We start from the raw sequence: 17,478 nt of genomic DNA on the forward strand, positions 1-17,478 counted from the left end.
GCATTCATTAAATGCATATGATCTTTATTTGCTGGTGCGTTCTTGTAGTTGCAAAGTCTTTGGATTGTTTACTGGCTGGGTGGTTTGATGCGGGATCTTTGCAGCGACGCTGGAAGAGCTCCACCATGTGGCCAATGTGGAGATGTGCATGCTCACGAACCACAGGCCGTGTTATTTTGTAAATATTCACTAATATGTATCCGTGGGCATTCTGTCTGTTTAAAGCACAGTTATGTTTACATTAATGAAATTGCATAAAAGGTTCAGCATTATCCATGACTAGTGTATCAGTATTATAAAGCTTCGATGCGGCCGATTAAGAATTGATATTATAATGTAGTTATTGGGGGCTGAGTCTATTTGGTTAACATTATTTGGTATAGATTGCGTCTGCATCAAAGTTGAAAAGCAGATATTTAAAGGGCTCGCAGTTGCCTTTGCGCGTTGGGTCCAAGGGGGGCGGGCGGCTTAGAATAGACGCTGAGCTCGTCCTTGAGAGAGACATGACCGCTCGAAGGTTTGACATCTTTAAAGACATCAGTGCGTCGATCTGACGGAATGTTGGCCGTTTTTGTCAGAACCGCGGTGAGTGTATAGTGAGTTTATTTTGCAAGCGCTTGCGTAATCCAAAGGTACGGACAGTAACGTGTGTTTACTTTGACTGCACCGGGACGGTTTGACAGGGGGTGGGGCGCAACCTGCTCCGGACTGCAAGATTGTTTCGACACTATACCTTCCATTTTTCTCGTCTCTCTTCCATAGATTTTTATTTGCCAAGATGCAATGAAAATAAAAATAAATGCGTCAGTGTCGTCATTCACAAGACTAGCCTGCTTTTTAGCAGGCTGGCGTGCGTCATTACGTTAGCTTACTTATGCTTGTGCAAGCTTCTCAGTGACCTAATATCGCACTACCTGACGTTTGAAAGTTTTGTATTTATATATAAACGCGTGTTTTATTGAAACACACTGTCGTTTATTCGGAGCTTTAAGCACTGCTGACGCAACCTGCATGGTTATCTTTTTTTTTTATTATTATTATTATATTTTGAAAATATTAACCGGAAGTTTTTGAATAAACACACTTGTGGTAAACAAGACATACAGGCAACATTCATATTTCATGTATCATGTTTCTTCTTCTACTTATTTTTAATTATTATTATTATTATCAGCATTATTAGTAGTAGTAGTTAATCCAAAAATAGATATGGAATGGGTCATTAGTCAAAATGAAATGGGTCATTGGTCTCAGTAAGGTTCATGACCGGCGAGGTACCATCTTGAGTCAGATATGTACTCAAAATAAAAGATGAGCCTGTATTTTATTTTTGACTTTAAATGAAACATGTTTAAAATAAAGTCAGATGTTTTTTTTCAAGATTTGTTTTCAAATATTTTAATGATTTCTCAATCAATTCCACATTTTTTCAACAATGTTATAGCAAGAAAAACAAAATAGTATTTAACATAAGGTCAATTTAATGGGTTGTTGTTTTCAGATTGCTTGCTCTCTCTCTCTCTCTCTCTCTCTCTCTCTCTCTCTCTCTCTCTCTCTCTCTCTCTCTCTCTCTCTCTCTCTCTCTCTCTCTCAGACTTGAACGTACATGTAAGATCAAATGTTTGTGTGTGGTAACTGGAGGCAATGCTTCAAAATCAGTAGAACGCACAGATCATTGAAATAAGATATAGAACATAATTTAATGTAATCATTGCGAGTTATTTCCTTTCTTTTTTTTCTCTCTCTCTTTTTTGTACTCATGCAGAAATGTCTCAGTTACCTACCACAACCGCAATCCCTGGTGTGTCTGCACATGTTTAGAATGGACGCATCATGCACTGTTTCCCCATTTGGAGTACAACGACGTGCTACCTTTCAGTCACTAGTCAAACGGATAGTGAGAACATTGATAGAGTCTTACAGCTTTATAACATGTCTCCTGGAGAGACATCAAGTTACCGTGAATGAAGTATTACCTTTCTAATTGCTCCAGTTATCCAAGCACCCTATTTGCTGTTACACAGTACAGGCAGGTTTGTGTATAGACTTGCACGGCTTCCTTTTTCACGCTCAACTCAGCTTTGTTTATCGAGCGCATAACCACTACAACAAGAAACAGTGAATAAAATGTAATAGAAAGGCTTTATTGTCACTTACTGTGCTGCAGATGTAGCAACATTGAGGTAATAAAAACACAAAATACAACTAATAATGAAAATGACAAATATACTACTAATTGCAAGATGAGGATATACTATGTCCCTCTGGCTCGAAAGTTGCTCAATTCCTATGCCCACAGTTTTGTAGCAGACTAGCCAACTTCATTGCCCCGCTAGCCGACTACAGAGCTGGGATCCAGGGAAAAAGAGGGAGAAACGGACAGACGGACACATCATGTGTTTGTTTCACCATTCCAAAGGTTCAACCATGGCAACCTTCTATTTTAAGTGAACATGGTGCAATAACACATCTGCTTTGTTGCTTTGTTGTTTTGGTGTCAGGTTTCACAAACCTACTGGAATGAATGTTATTTGTAAACCCTTTGAAATGATGTTCGCTGTACTAAACAAGCTCCTCACTATTCTTTCTCTGTTTGCTATCCAAGTCTTGTGTTACATTCTGTTAATCTTTGACAACATGATGACATATTGATTAATGACCATCTAATGTCAGATTTGTTGGGCAATCCGGTTGGGCACGTGGGTGACTCGACACAAGTGCTCAATAGTCATAATAGTCCACCTGTTTGTTAGCAGGACTGTGCAAAATCTATTCTGCACAGCTTTGTGGAGGGCCATGGCCCAACAAAGTACCAGTTGAATGTTAGGATTGTTCTCATTTGTCAGAAATCTTTCTGATTCTAATCTAAAAATGCCCTCTACAGCTGCGGCCTGGCGTGGTGAAGCCATGCCGAATGCTGAGGCCAGTTACACACATCCAGGAAAGGTCTCTGGTTCACCAAGAGGGTTTACCTAAGTTGCCTGTGCCACCCTTGAAGCAGACGTGTGATCACTACCTGGCTGCACTGGAGCCTATCGTCAGTGAAGAGGAGCTTGAACACACACGGCAGCTAGTGGAGGAGTTCCTCAAAGGTGGTGTGGGAGACCGCCTGCAGAAACGTCTTGAGCGGCGGGCACGAAAGACAGATAACTGGGTAAATGTTTGCCTTTATCATTTGCTGAGGTGGTAAAAGCACTTACAATATCTACAGCAGTGGTTCTTAACCTTGTTGGAAGTAACGAACCCCACCAGTTTTATACGTGCGTTCACTGAACCCCTCTTTAATGAAAAATAAAATACTTCCTTTCAAATTCAAGACATAGATGTTTTTTACTGGTGGACAAAATGAGCCGTGCATGAACGTCACCTTGTTCAAAGAACAAAACGACTTCTTGTTCGAAGAGCAAAACGACTTCTGCTGCTGCCTTTGCAAGACCAGTTCAGATATCCGTCATCACCAATTTACACAATAAATCAAGTGTGTTCCGACCTCTGCAGTGGAGGCTCTGCCGAACCCCTGAGACCGACTCACCGCAACCCTAGGGTTCGATCGAACCCAGGTTAAGAACCAGTAAACAGTCATATGTTATGTGTCGCCACTTCTGATTAATATTGTGTTTGTGGAATATTAGGCAGCAAAAGCAGCTGTTTTTATCCATCTCATGAGGTGGCCATTTCGCCACTTGCTGTCGACTAGAAATGACACCAGAGTTACCAGGTCTAAGTTCACAACCAGTCACGTCTCAGGTTTAGAAAACTGGTGAGCCGTGAGATCTGGCAACTGTGGCAAAAAAATGAACAGGTGTATTTTGTCAGTTCAATTCATATTCAACTAATGAAATTTTGAACATTTTGAAGTTGACTTCCCTTTAAGTAGAAGTACAGATTGTGAATAGTAAAATGTTACTGTCAATTACCTGTCAAAGTGTATTTGTACTTTGTTACTTCACTCCTGTCAAAGTGTATTTGTACTTTGTTACTTCACTCCACTAATCATTTGGTGTATATCAGCAATGACAACTTTTGTAATCTAATTCTTTGTGGCCCTCTTGGCTTTTTATTTTATAGCTATCGGAATGGTGGATGCAATCAGCCTATTTAGACTGTCGGATGCCGGTGGCTGTCTACACTAGCCCCGGTGTGGTTCTGCCACGCATGCACTTCCAAGACCGCCAAGGACAGATGAGGTGAGCCACCACACAGGAACCTTTTCCACCTTTGGAAACCCAAGTGTCCGATACTATCAAATGCCCTGCTTTGTCACGTCCTTCCTGCACCCTATCAGATATGAACTTTTATAGACAATAAATATTTTGAGATTAACTATGTTAGTTTAGTGTAAACAAGTTTGCGTGCAACTGACGTTTGAAACCGACCTTTACCCATGCTTTCTTCGCCATGCTGGCTATTTAAAGCAGGCCGTCCCCAGGATTGCGCAGCTGTTTTCGACTGCTGTGACCCACGGGATATGCAGTGAACATGACAGCCACGTTTTACAGGAGCCAATAGTGTATATGCTTCAGCAGTGCATTTTATTTTCATTCAATATAGCACTTTTGTACTATTTAGTTAGACATCTAATGAAAGTATGATTTATACTTTCCTTTTATTACATTATTTATACTTTTGTATCAATAACACAGTGACATCTCCTCTGCAGGTTTGCAGCTAAATTGATTGCAGGAGTGTTGGAGTTTAAAAAAATGATTGACAGGTGAGTTGACCAGACAACTAGTACAATGGAACCTCTAAACTGAAGTCCAATTCGGAAGTCATGCTTAATATAAGCGTATCACACTAAGACTTGAGTTCAGTGAGCATCGCATGACATATGCATGTTTTGCTCTAGTACGACACACACAAAAAAATCTCCACCTTCAATATGGGATGTTTAGACAAGAGTCGGCAGAGATTCACATTCCATGCAGTAATGATCTAGTTTACCTCTATGAATCATCACATATTAACAAGGTTGAAACACATTGTGTTGCTTTTATCTTTTAACATAAATCACACCATACATAATTTTATAGAATGTTAAAAACACGATTCATTCGAGTCTGATGCCTTTGACAACCAGTGGTTTGCTGTTTCTACTTAGGCTAAAATTAAAAATGGTTGACTTGTTTTTGTACTCTTAAATCAGTGAAAGGTAAGTGGTTGTACAGTTACAATGTAAAATGTGTATTTGCTTCTTCTTGAAGTATTTTGAATCAAATTCTCATTCTGAAATGTTATGTCAACAGTTTAGGCTCAGATCAAATTAAAAATGTTCCAATAGTTCTAAAATCCAAACAAATCTAAGGTCGACCATCATAAATTGTGTTTAGCCTCCAAGGTCCCACTGTGTCAAACCATACCAATGTGGATCATCATGCAAAATAATTTTCTGATGTATCACAGTGACACCCTGCCAGTAGAGTACCTGAGCAAGAAGCCTCTTTGTATGGACCAGTATTACCAGATCCTGTCATCTTGCCGTATCCCCGGACCAAAGAGAGACACTGTTGTGAATCACGCGATGGGCAAAACACCCCCCACTCACATCACTGTTGTGCATAACTTCCAGGTACTACTCTAGATGGCACTGTTGTTCTTCTCATACATCCGTCGCACAGCCCATAACAGAGTGAAATGATCCTGCCCGTTTTCCCTTGCAGTTTTTTGTCTTGGATGTATACAACAGCGACAGAACCCCGCTGACAGTGGATCAAATTTACATGCAACTGGAAAAAATTTGGAATACCTCTTTACAGACCAACAAGGAGCCTGTTGGTATCCTGACGTCACAGCACCGTAACACGTGGGGAAAAGCGTATAATAATCTCATTAAGGGTATGGTGACACAAAATAGTCTTCAGTCCACTTCTAAATTGTTCTCAGATTTTAGCATAAAGTGACTTTTATGTTTTTTTTTCTTCACTCTGCAGATAAGACAAATAAAGAGTCAGTCCGTGCCATCCAAAAAAGTATTTTCACTGTATGCCTGGATGCTCCGATGCCTCGTGTGTCAGACGAGCTGTACAAGAGCCGCGTAGCTGCACAGATGCTGCATGGGGGTGGGGCTCGCTGGAACAGTGGCAACCGCTGGTTTGACAAGACATTACAGGTGAGTGAATGGCTACCTCCTTAGAAGATAAAAATATGCAGATGACTGAGAATTACAATTCTGTACGAACCATCCACAGTTTATCGTTGGTGAAGACGGTACCTGTGGACTGGTGTACGAACATGCAGCTTCAGAGGGCCCGCCCATTGTGTTTCTCATTGATTATGTTGTTAAATATATGTAAGGTTACTTCTATTGTGCTTGGATAAACATTTTGATTATTTTTAAACGGACTGTAGATGATTGATAATCTTTTTTTTTTTTTCACAGGCAAAAGACAGAAATAGTCCGTTCCCCCATGGTTCCTCTAACAATGCCTCAGAAACTGCGTTTTAATATTACGCCCGAAGTCAAGAGAGACATCGAAAATGCCAAACAAAATATGAACATGTACGTACATGTGAGCCCGTGTGTGTGATTGAAAGTATGATAACCACCTCTACTTGTTACAGTTAAAGATTTCATGCAACGTCTTTTTTTTTTTTTTTGCATTGCCAGAATGGTACACGACCTGGATGTGAATGTTCTTATGTTCTCTAATTTTGGAAAAAATGTGCCAAAGCAACACAATCTGAGTCCAGATGCTTTCATTCAAATGGCTTTCCAGCTTGCCTATTTCAGGTAAAAAAAAAAAAAAGCCCCATTGACTTTAAATACTAGATGGTGCACATTGATGGAGTGTATGCATGGCCAATTTGTCTAATTGTTGCATTTCAGGTTGTATAACACATGTTGCGCCACATATGAGAGTGCATCATTACGAATGTTTAAATGTGGAAGGACAGATGTGATACGTGTAACGACGAAGGAGTCTTTGGAATTTGTCCAAGCAATGCAGGACCCAACTAAACAGGTGTGGTTGTTTGTTGAAATATACTCAGGCCCCTGAATCACAATTCTGGTAGACAATCTATTCTGTGTCCTGATATTAAAATGACGCGGATGCATGAGAATATTCAGACTTGTTGACTTAATTTTTTCCACGTTTATATGATCTGACTCTTGCCTACAGAACGCAGAGAGATTAGCACTGTTGCAGAAGGCTGCTCAGAGACATGAGGAGAACACATACAATGTGAGAACTCAAGATTGGAATCTCAGACTTCATATCAGTTTGGATCTTAAGCAACAATGTATTTTCTTTTAAGGCCATTCATGGACAAGCCATTGACAGACATCTTCTAGGACTGAGGTTGCAGAGCATTGAAGATCTCACATCAATGCCTGAGATATTTATGGACACATCTTTTGCTGTGGCTCACCATTACAATCTCCTAACTAGCCAGGTATGGTTATTTAGACACAGTATAGAAAGTCTTGTTAAATGTATTGGGAATGTGGTCTAAATTAAGTGTGAATAAAATGACACACCGTGTTAAAGGCCCAACAGTAATCTGTTCTGAAAGTGTGTTTTCCGAAAAGAAAAACAAAATCATGGGCCAGAAAACAGTAATGCACAGTTGATGATATATACTGTATTTTTAAATCTGCTATTCTGCTTACAGCTCCTAGTGAAATCTTTTTTTATGTAGCATTGCTGTATTAATGAGACAGTGTTTAATTTAGTGTAATCATCCCTGCGTTGCTATAATAAGAACAAATCGGCTAAGGCATAACTGCATGCCCATTATTGAAAAGATAATTTCTTTTTTTTTCCATTCCATCTTGACCCCTGTTTTAAACACAGCAAAATTTAACTTGATCCAAATAAAAATGTGTCCTTCGGTGGGATACAAGCAGCAATTGACTGCTGTTCTGTTGATATAAGTTTGATTGATTGAAATTGATGAAGTTTTAAGAGTCCTTAAATAACATATATTACATTTTTTTGGGGTCGCATCTTATTTGTTTACTTGTGCATGCGCCATCGTCCTCACCATGTCTGCTGGTTCCAGGTTGGTTCCAAGACCGACTGCGTGATGTGCTTTGGTCCAATGGTGCCAGATGGCTACGGAGTGTGTTACAATCCCATGGCTGAGCACATCAACGTTGCGATCACAGCTTTCAACAGCTGTGAAGAGACAAATGCAGCCAAGTATGCACAGACTGTAAATGATTCTCTGTTGGACATGAGAGCTCTGCTGGAGGACACGGCTACAGCCAAGCAGTGAACCCAGAAACAAGCCTGGAGTGTTTTTAGAGAGAGAGCGGGGAGAGGGGGGGGGGGGGGGGGGGGATACTGGGCTGTGTGCAAGCTGCAAATCAACCGGCGCTCAATGATAAGGAGCCGCAATGCACCCAAAAGTCTGGCAGGGCAACTTATTGTTTGTAAAGTTTCTGAGACGTGTGAGGCAGGACTCTTGAGGGATGAGTATTGAAACAAAACACAAGTCTCTCTGATAAAAATGATATATTTTGTTACATGGTGTTGAATGTCTATATATATATAAACATTATGAACTGAAATTGCACCTGTACTTTTTCAATTTAAAATCTAATTTAACGCTAACATTCTGAATGCTTGCTCATATTTACTTGTTTCACAACAACAACAATTACGGTACATTGGCTATATCCGAAATATCTTGTAAAAAAGAAAAAGAATTCTATTCATTAAGAAGCCGAAAAAGTTCCTCGTTGTACAAAGGAATATTCCGCTCTAAAGCTTCCCTCGGTGTGCTGGTAATCTCCATGGAATTCAACCTCGGCCATATTTCCAGAGGAGTGCCATTGAAACAGCTGTGAGCCTTTAAATACATTGGTCTTCAGCATATCCAAGTCCCGGATCTGAGCAACATGCAAGACAGGTTGTAGGGAATAGCACACATGCCCAGATATTACCATTATTCCTTGCACAGTATTAAATGTAATATACTAGCTGAAGTGCCCACCATAATGTATGAAGACTGTGAATTTGTGGCATTGAGTTCCAATCCTATGTGCACTGCTTGGATTCTTATCTTCACTGAGGGAGGGGCATTGATAAGCACCCGACAGGTATGGTTAGTATCAGAAGTTATTGGATTCTCAAATACCCCGCTGGAGGAAAACAGCTGCTTGTCACAATCTTTGGAGAAAAACAAACATTTCATTTGTGAGAAATACATAGATACAAGCATCTTCTGGTTAGTAGATGTTAAAGCAGGTACTGGCAATTTAGTTTGTGTTAAACTGCACCGTGATTACCCTCACGTCTTTACAAAAAAAAATCTTTTTTGAGAGATAGGTATTAACTGAACAATGTTTGATATAAAAGTAATTCGTATTAATATTCATGCAATGTTTCACATACAGAAAATAATTGGGCATAAAATGAATTGCTTATTGTTAGCAATGAATCTGTAGAAAATTAGCCAAAAAGAGAGATTTCAATGCCCCAAGATATTTAAAAAAACTAAATAATCCCATTTTGTGATCATGCCAAATTGTGTGTATTTGTGTGTGTGATGTGACTACTACTTTGACGGTGGCTCTTTTTCATGTTTCTCTGTGAGCTGTAGGTGAACACAATGCCATTCCCCGAAGTGAGCAGATTCTGCCGCACGAGAAGGACGTTGGTTCTGGTGGTCAGTGAGCTACCAGCCGCCTGCTCGCACTTCCTCACAAGTGCCAGTCGGTCAAAAAATAAAGCATATTCACCTGTGGGGACACATCCAATCAATTATTTTAGCTTTTTTTTCTCAAAATGCGGCATATGTAGTGAAACTATGTGTACATGCTGGATAATCCTCACTCTTTCTGCAATTTAAGGAACTTGACTCGACTTTGATGTGAATGACCTCATCCAGCGGTCGGCCAATGGCCACCATGCAGGGACCAATAATATTACGCAGGTCAACTCTACCTGTTTCTTCTAGGAGCAGCTCTCCACAGGCATCTGGTAATGAGCAAACACACTAATAGTAAACTCTTTAGTTCTTCATTAAAAAGCGTGATTTAAACAAATTACTGGGTTTAGTTGAAGGACCAGTGGTTGTGGTGGACTGCAACATGGTGACTGTCCAGGGTAGACTTAGAGGAAGATTGCCCATACGGTACTGTTTTGTTATTCTATATGGAGTATGAGACAGGTGAGAATCCTCCTCGAATGCAGGATGCATAGCTGGAGTGACTATTGAGGTAGGTGGCACATCCGTGCAGATATCCTTGCTGCAGCCCTGGATGGTAATGGGCTTGGGCATGTGCATGCATAAAAGTGGGCTGAGGGGTTCCGGCTGAGACGGGCCCATGCATGACACTGTCCTGGACTGAATGCCATAGCCACAGGACACTGAACACTTCAAAAAGAAATAGCAATACAATTATATATTCCATATTCACAGCACTGATAGATGTTATTGTTGATTTCAAGCTATAGATGTGTTATTTTCATGTTTAGATTCAATTTGAATGAATGTACCTGGCTCCATGGCTTTGCTTCCCACCTAAAGGTGCACACCTGAACCAGGCAGGGCACCGTGGTAGCAGGTTTGACTGATGCATGACATCTGTCATCCAGCACCACACTTTCTTTGCCTTGAACAAACTGGACACAGGAGACATTCCTGTGAGCTACACCCAGGTTACAAGACACAGAGCAGGGTGACATATTCTGAACCCTCCACCTGAACACACACACAAAAAAAAAATGTAATGACAGAGGCAGGGGGGGAAAAGTATTGTGTGTTTGTTTAGTTCACCTTGCCGGACAGTTTTGGGTGTTACATGACACCACTGCTGTAGGTTTTGGAAAGTCACTGCACTCAGAATTGTCCAACACCTTCTCCTCCCCGTCGATTTCCTGAGCACAGTACAGCACTGTGTTGGCAACCCCTCCGCCACATGTTGTACTGCAAATGCCGATCTTAGATCGCCACCTGGTGGAGAAGAATATCATTCTTTTCCTCCAAGATACAGTATAATTTATATTAGCACAATCAGTCAGTACTCTGGCAATATCATTATCATTAATTTTTTTGAATTTTTTTTCTCTTTATTATTTTTGGTTATAGCTTTCTGTGAAGTAAAACTGCATGACATCATACTGAGAGGTGTAACATCACACAGTGGCAAATGAGGCCTTCAGGAGGCCTGAACAGAACCTGATTTCAAGTACATACATATTCATTGTGTATTTTGTCCTTTTGGGGGGTCCCCAAATGGCCAGCGGGGCTCAAGCCTCATGCCTTCGTCATATGATAACAAAAATACACACCACCCTGTATGATGTTTTTACATAAGACTACAAATTTTCTGCAAGACAAACAGTTATGTCTTACATAGGAGGGCAAGGGATTGTATGACAATTCTCGGATTTAGGAGGAGGTTTGGTTGAAGGGTCACAGTGGAAATCAGGTACCATCCATCTGGTGTGATGGTCCGCACAGGAGAACCACACTTGCATTGATCCTACAATGGGAACGTACTTTGAATGAGTGATGTGCACACATGACTTGGAAGTTATTGCACATGTGTGCTTACCATTGCCACATGTCTTGGAGCACTGAGTGACAACTGGACTCCACACAAACACAGGAGCTTGTCTGGAGCGTGGTATCAAGCCAGACTTTAAATTAGGCTGATCCTATTCAGGAAAAACAATCCAAAGAGACCCCTCAGACTTTGAAACAAGACAACATGGTCATGTCTTTTTTTAAATTTTTTTTACCTCTATCGTTACATCCCAACCAATTGGACAGACGTCCACTACACAGGGCACAGAATCAGGAGGTCTTATTTGATTTGAGCAGAATCTGTCATCAACTCCAACCTCTTCATTGTCCTCTTGCCGTACACAGGATATGTTTCTTTTTACTTCTCCTGGCCCGCACACTGCTGAGCAGTCCCCTGCCTCTGACACATGCCACCTTAGAACACAAATAGCATTGTTTTATTTGCTTTAATTCAAATATACAATATCTGTCGCATTAAAAATGAGTTGATGGTTAGGGTGCACTTACTACCTGGCAGGACAAGGTTGAAGATGACATTTTTCAACAGCATTCGGAGCTGAATCAGCCGGGCACTCCGAATCTGGAACTCTCTCAGCATCAGTGCCATGTTTCTGAACACATGTTACAGAACGTATCCTCTCTCCACTACCGCAGGAAGTGCTGCAGGATGCAAACTTTCCCGTGATCCAGCTGTAAAGTGCCGTATGAATATACCAGTGGCCAAGGACAAAACACAGCTGTGTCGTAATTTTGGCATACTGACCTTGGTGGGCAGGCTGGAAGCTGACAGGATGTATGCAGTGGTAGAGGTGAAGGAGACTCATAACAATAGTGTTCCTCTAGATGTGTATTAGTAGTTTCTTTATCGACACATACATAGTGATGCTTCTGCACGCCTGTAAGAAATGTCTGCATGAGCCTATGCTGCATAATCTGGAGTGTAGATTGTCTCCATAGAATGGCATTGTAAAGTTTCTATCCCAAAGCATATAATATAAAAAAACAGATAATGATATATAATTAAATATGGATAGGTGAAAACATATACTAGCGCCTTTATGAATTGTACAGCTACAGAACAGATACAATTATGTTTAACACTTATCATTGTTGACACTTATCGCGAGGAATTTATTATTTCTTTGTATTCAGTATATGCCAGATGCACCAATCATTTTTCTGAGAAAAAATATCTAAACTTCTAAAAAGCATACAGATAAAATGTGCTCTGTTCCTTATTGCTATACAACAGTATTATGAATTAAAAAAAACTGCTTAAATTGACTGAATGCAATGGTTAAAGGGTCAGTTTTTGGCTGTAATCTTTTAATTCCAATGTTTTTATGTTTACTATTTTAGCAACAGATTGCGTTTCACGCATCCTCCCTTACTCATCTGAATAAATAAAAACGGTGGCATACCTAATCCACAGGAAACAGAACATGGTGTTGTATTAATGATCCATAATCCTTCAAGTTTTTTTTCCGTCATGTTGCTGCGATCATTTGGAACGTAGAACTGATAGCTAATGTTGGGGTTTGTTTTCTCTCCATATTCTTTTCCATATTTGCGATAAACCTGCAATAAGAATACAATTTAAATGACAGGTGTTAATTTACCTTTGTTTATAATCAAAATGTTTATTACATCCTGACCTGAATGTTTATCTGCTGTTGTACTGGTCCAGGCAGCAGTAGCTCTTCCATATCAGGCAAGAGGTCAGGAGTCAGATGGAGGCGGTACTCAAGCCAGTTATCATCCAGTGGGGAGGGATATGTCATATTTAAAGCCATTCCACCCATTCCAGAGACAATATATTGGTCTCCATATAAGACAGCTATCGATGCAGAGGGCAAAAACTGAAATTTGCAATCCTGCCGCTGTGTGATTCAAAAGCGGAGCAAATATCACTCACCCATATGAGTGAATAGAGGTGCCCTGTTTATGATATGAACCTGTGTAGCATTTAATGGCACAGACAAGAAAGTGGTGTACTCTGAAGGTGAAATACAGGAAGTAATGAACAGAAGACAATATATTAGTTCAGATTAAAAGAAAATATGGTAAAACTTGAATAAATGACGTGAACATTTAGTTTTTCAGAGGATCATAGATATCGCATTATTCTTACCTTTTGCCTGACCTCCAGTGTAAGAGTCAGAGGTCAGTGTGCAGGAAGATCCCTCGCCACCACACAAACCACACACGTCTCTCACTTTCCCAGAGTGTAACACACCGTCACAGCCGAAGATCTGATCAGCAGTAAATATTTACAATGAAATACAAAATTTAATGTAGCAATATTTTTACATGTATTCTTTTGTCTCGAAATGATCTCTACCAGACATTTCCCTTGCAGACAAGCGGCTATTGAACCAGGAGGTGGTTGGCCATCAGCCTCGCATCGTGTCCCATCAGCAAACTGAGATCCACGGCTCACAATGAAGGCTTCTCCCTTGGATTGGCACATGTATCTGCATTGCTCATCACCTGATTACGGTGAGAATATTTCAAAACTAATTTCACAGGAGGAGTAGCTTTTGATTTCCCACCTTGTGAGAAGCCCACTGCAGGGATCCAGGTGTAGAAGGAGGCCTGGTCCGGATGAAGGAAAAGCGGATCAAGGTCTGTTTTGGAACATTGCTCAGCCATGAAATCTAGCTGGCTATTTTCACATGGCTGCAATGGCAAAGTTGCAAAGTTATTTTTAATAGATTGCTGTCACATTAATGATGAGGTAATTTAATGAGGAGAAATCTACCCAGACCCAAAAACTAGGAAGAAATCGTACAAATTTTCCACTGCGTAAACAACATTGAGCTACTGTATAGAGGCCCTATGTAAACAAACGGAGAACTCACCTGCTGGTTGCAAAGTTCAGCCTCAATACCCTTCCCCATGCAATCATTTCCACCAAAAGCAGGTCTGGGAGAAAAAAAAAATCATTATTTTTCATTAATCGGCTAAAAAATGCTGTCTTGTATTGACTATGATTTGTGTTAACCTTGGGTTGTTGCACTGGCGTGTGCGGTAAGTGACTCCACCGCCACACGTTCGTGAGCAGGGGGAGAACCCAGACCAGCCTGACCAAGAGCCATGCATCACTGCAGAGGTGCTGATCTGATCTGGGGACACACAGCGCCCCTTCAAACACCACTGTGAACAAGAGAAGGGTAGCTTGTGGAAATCATGCCAGTATGTCGCTCAAAAATCAACAAAAGGTCTTATTACATTACTTGATTAGGTCCACATTGGGTCCCATCTAGCAATGGTACTAGAAGACGTTTGCAAGAGCTGTCATCATTTGGGTTAGTGTGACAAGATAGAACCCTGCACATTGGCTGATGGTAAAAGAAGCAATCATATTTGTAAAATGTCAACTGGTTATTGAACTATAACAGTATGGATATTCGATACTACCATGTCTGGGTTGGTAAACGAGCAGCTTTTTGCATGACTTCCAAAAGCTATTCGACACTGGTCATCAACCCCGTAATAGAGGCCAGGCTTCCAGTCCTGTAGGGAGCTTTCAAGAGCTGGTAGGTCTTTTACACATTCACCATTCCCTTTGCTGGGAACACAATTGCATGTGATACCCTTTTAAATTTTAGAGCTGTAAAACATGATACTAAAAGATTCCCAGAGAATATTAGGTAAAAGAAAAAATGTAAGTCAGGTGAGTATAAATGACCACATAATAATAAATGTTTTATGAGGAAATGTCAACAGTTAGATTATGTGGAGTAAAAAGATTATATTTGGTAAATGTTTAGATTTAGATATTCAAGATTCCTGAGAATATAATCACAAAATAAAGTGGAAATAATCTGTCTCTGTGTTTGCATGCGTGTATTTGTGTGTGTGTGCGTGTGTGGGTTTTGGAAGTGTAGTTGCCTCACCTGAAAAAAGTGAGCAGTTGATGTCTACTACAGGATGACCAGGTAAGATCCACACTGTTGTAGCCCCCGTCAGAGGCCATCATGAAGCCACTCCTACTGCATGTATTCCCCACGCCATCATGATTGATGCCAAAACTGAGCAAAAAAATGTAAATCCTTACTTCACAACTTTTTTTACGGGGTATTTTAGTTGGGTCTCTGCATGCTATAAGAATACTTGACAGCACTGGCGAGGCTCAGGTTTTCTTGGGAGGGTCATTAGAATGGGGGAGGGGGGGTTTAGAAAACACTGATAGATTCAGGGGATTAGTGGAATTGTAGAAAAAAAAATCCTGTCAAAATCTGAAAATACCCAAAAGCCATTGCTGGTCTGGTACCTGGGAAGTCCAAGCATATTTCAGCTCTGCCACTGCTTAACTACCGGAGATATTTATTGAGGATTTATACATGAAACCTCCCATTATAGTTGCCACCTGTTGTCTTGAAACAATACAATTGTGAGATAGACTCTGCGGTACCTGTGTGCAATCTCATGAGCAATGGTGATCCCAAGGTCAAATCCAGTATCCTCTGTGATCACACAGCTCCACTCACTGGAACAAGCACCTCCCAGCTGCGTAACTCCTCTGACCTGCTTGTTTCCATCAGGCAACACCAAGTCATACCTGTTTATAGTAAGAGTCATGTGAAAATAAAACATTGTTTCTCCATCACAGCCATTACACCTTATAAGGTGTAACAAACCTCGTAATGTACAAGAGGAGATCACCATGCAGTGGGTCTGTGTCGTTCGACGGGTTTAACCGTGAGCCCCAGTCGCACACGCTTCGGAGAGAAGAGGTGATGTTTGTTGACATTTGGATCTCCGACTGAAAAGGGACAGAAGAACGGAATACCGTAAAGCAGGAGAAGTTGTGATCTGTCTGAATTCTACAAGGGGTTGCTGACCTCTGGTTCTGACAGGATGATCATGCGAACTAGGTGTACCCTCATGTTGGCGCCCAAAGTCATGTCTCTCAACAGTTCTGAGGCCTGTATGGAACAGTAGAAAGGATTGAATAGAAGGTGCATATTCTTTTCATAAAAATATTCCCCCAAATAACTTACAGGTTTTGAAATGCACACAAAGCTGCTAAAACGTACAAAGATTTTAGAGATTCGTTGCTCATACTTACAATGTTGAGGTTGGTGAGTATGTAGCGTTCTGTATCCTGCTTGTGGACCTGCTGGACATCAGGTCCAACAACTACCAGTAGTTCCAAATGTGTGACATCCGGCATCGGAGTTGACCGACGAGGTCGACCTTTCACTGTTTATAATATAAATGACATGAGTTTTTTTATGCTCCAAACGTTGTTCATTTTTTTTCATCTCAGATAGCTCTCATACCTGAGACACCAGGAGAAAGAGTATGTGAAACGATGTCTCTTTGTCTGCTCGAATAATCAAACTGCTGCCGAACAAAACAAACAAAAACAAATGTTCATTTCGGAGGTTTTGGAAGCTACCGATTGAAATTGTGAAAGACACGTTTTTTTATTGACATATTTTAAGGTTCCAGAAAAATAAAGTCCAACTCTGCAGGCAGTGGGTGTTTGACAGATGATAAACAGTTTAAAGTTGAAAAGTCCAATGTACTTAGCAGAGGCCTAGAGCGATAAAATCACAAGCCACAGTGCTCGCGTCGAAGTGAGCGTTTCTCTTACCTCGGCCGATGGATATCTCATTAGAGTACCGAAGCCAGATAGGAGTAACAGCAGACAGAGCAGAGTCAAGAACACCATTCTGGCTCCCCTTCCGGAGCACATACTTGGTCTGCTTTAGTACTATAGGACAATAAGTGATAGTCCCACACTGCAGCTTGGGATCCTGCAAGGGGGAATGACTAACGTGTTTATGCAAACAGCAGGGACAAAGTTGATGGATGAGACATTTCATTTGCTGTTTTTGCCTTGTGTGGGACCGCAGAGAGGCCCCTCATTGGTTGCCTCGTGTGTTTATACTGCGACTGTAGTTTGTATTTCAGCACTTCTGGCTACTGAGCATTCCGTTGCCCTTTTATTTGATTTATACTGTCATTGGGAGAATGACTGATTAG

General features: G+C 40.8%; 2 protein-coding genes across 4 annotated transcripts; one reads left to right on the forward strand and one right to left on the reverse strand.

Moving 5' to 3' along the window:
- Nucleotides 1-423: 423 nt before the first annotated feature.
- LOC133154278 (carnitine O-acetyltransferase-like) lies at nucleotides 424-8,515 on the forward strand. Its single transcript, XM_061278866.1, has 14 exons — nucleotides 424-585; nucleotides 2,885-3,154; nucleotides 4,069-4,187; nucleotides 4,661-4,714; nucleotides 5,404-5,569; nucleotides 5,661-5,835; nucleotides 5,931-6,109; nucleotides 6,189-6,289; nucleotides 6,380-6,499; nucleotides 6,608-6,730; nucleotides 6,827-6,962; nucleotides 7,122-7,184; nucleotides 7,258-7,395; nucleotides 8,005-8,515. Exons 1-14 carry the CDS (start codon nucleotides 559-561, stop codon nucleotides 8,218-8,220), a joined length of 1,887 nt encoding a protein of 628 aa, XP_061134850.1. The 5' UTR covers nucleotides 424-558; the 3' UTR covers nucleotides 8,221-8,515.
- On the reverse strand, nucleotides 8,445-17,267 carry adamts13 (ADAM metallopeptidase with thrombospondin type 1 motif, 13). Of its 3 annotated transcripts, none has more exons than XM_061278863.1 (29): nucleotides 17,087-17,267; nucleotides 16,770-16,833; nucleotides 16,556-16,689; nucleotides 16,329-16,412; nucleotides 16,125-16,249; nucleotides 15,899-16,045; nucleotides 15,381-15,515; nucleotides 14,902-15,052; nucleotides 14,718-14,822; nucleotides 14,486-14,637; nucleotides 14,343-14,406; nucleotides 14,034-14,160; nucleotides 13,823-13,971; nucleotides 13,613-13,733; nucleotides 13,397-13,477; nucleotides 13,137-13,318; nucleotides 12,903-13,059; nucleotides 12,245-12,377; nucleotides 11,992-12,171; nucleotides 11,697-11,895; nucleotides 11,510-11,612; nucleotides 11,308-11,437; nucleotides 10,729-10,905; nucleotides 10,449-10,653; nucleotides 9,999-10,326; nucleotides 9,894-9,926; nucleotides 9,509-9,688; nucleotides 8,941-9,116; nucleotides 8,445-8,836 (listed from the first exon to the last, which is right to left on the reverse strand). In XM_061278863.1, exons 1-29 carry the CDS (start codon nucleotides 17,186-17,188, stop codon nucleotides 8,663-8,665), a joined length of 4,098 nt encoding a protein of 1,365 aa, XP_061134847.1. In that variant the 5' UTR covers nucleotides 17,189-17,267; the 3' UTR covers nucleotides 8,445-8,662. The 3 variants fall into 3 exon arrangements, with proteins under 3 accessions (XP_061134847.1, XP_061134846.1, XP_061134848.1); XM_061278862.1 differs by having other exon boundaries at nucleotides 9,783-9,926; XM_061278864.1 differs by lacking the exons at nucleotides 8,445-8,836; nucleotides 8,941-9,116; nucleotides 9,509-9,688; nucleotides 9,894-9,926 and having other exon boundaries at nucleotides 10,028-10,326; nucleotides 10,449-10,574.
- Between the last annotated feature and the right edge of the window lie 211 nt (nucleotides 17,268-17,478).

The sequence above is a fragment of the Syngnathus typhle genome, linkage group LG5 (assembly GCF_033458585.1).
Source record: "Syngnathus typhle isolate RoL2023-S1 ecotype Sweden linkage group LG5, RoL_Styp_1.0, whole genome shotgun sequence".
Taxonomy (NCBI): domain Eukaryota; kingdom Metazoa; phylum Chordata; class Actinopteri; order Syngnathiformes; family Syngnathidae; genus Syngnathus; species Syngnathus typhle.

What these genes read in the sequence shown, in the direction of transcription:
- LOC133154278 (XM_061278866.1), top strand. Translation starts at nt 559, where the DNA reads ATGTTGGCCGTTTTTGTCAGAACCGCG. An exon ending in GATTATGTTGTTAAATATAT is followed by an intron (nt 6,290 to 6,379) that starts GTAAGGTTACTT and finishes TTTTTTTCACAG; the next exon opens with GCAAAAGACAGAAATAGTCC. An exon ending in ACAATCTCCTAACTAGCCAG is followed by an intron (nt 7,396 to 8,004) that starts GTATGGTTATTT and finishes TGCTGGTTCCAG; the next exon opens with GTTGGTTCCAAGACCGACTG.
- adamts13 (XM_061278862.1), bottom strand. Translation starts at nt 17,188, where the DNA reads ATGTGCTCCGGAAGGGGAGCCAGAATGGTGTTCTTGACTCTGCTCTGT. An exon ending in CACTGGAGGTCAGGCAAAAG is followed by an intron (nt 13,478 to 13,612) that starts GTAAGAATAATG and finishes TTTCACCTTCAG; the next exon opens with AGTACACCACTTTCTTGTCT. An exon ending in GTTGGGATGTAACGATAGAG is followed by an intron (nt 11,613 to 11,696) that starts GTAAAAAAAATT and finishes TTTCCTGAATAG; the next exon opens with GATCAGCCTAATTTAAAGTC.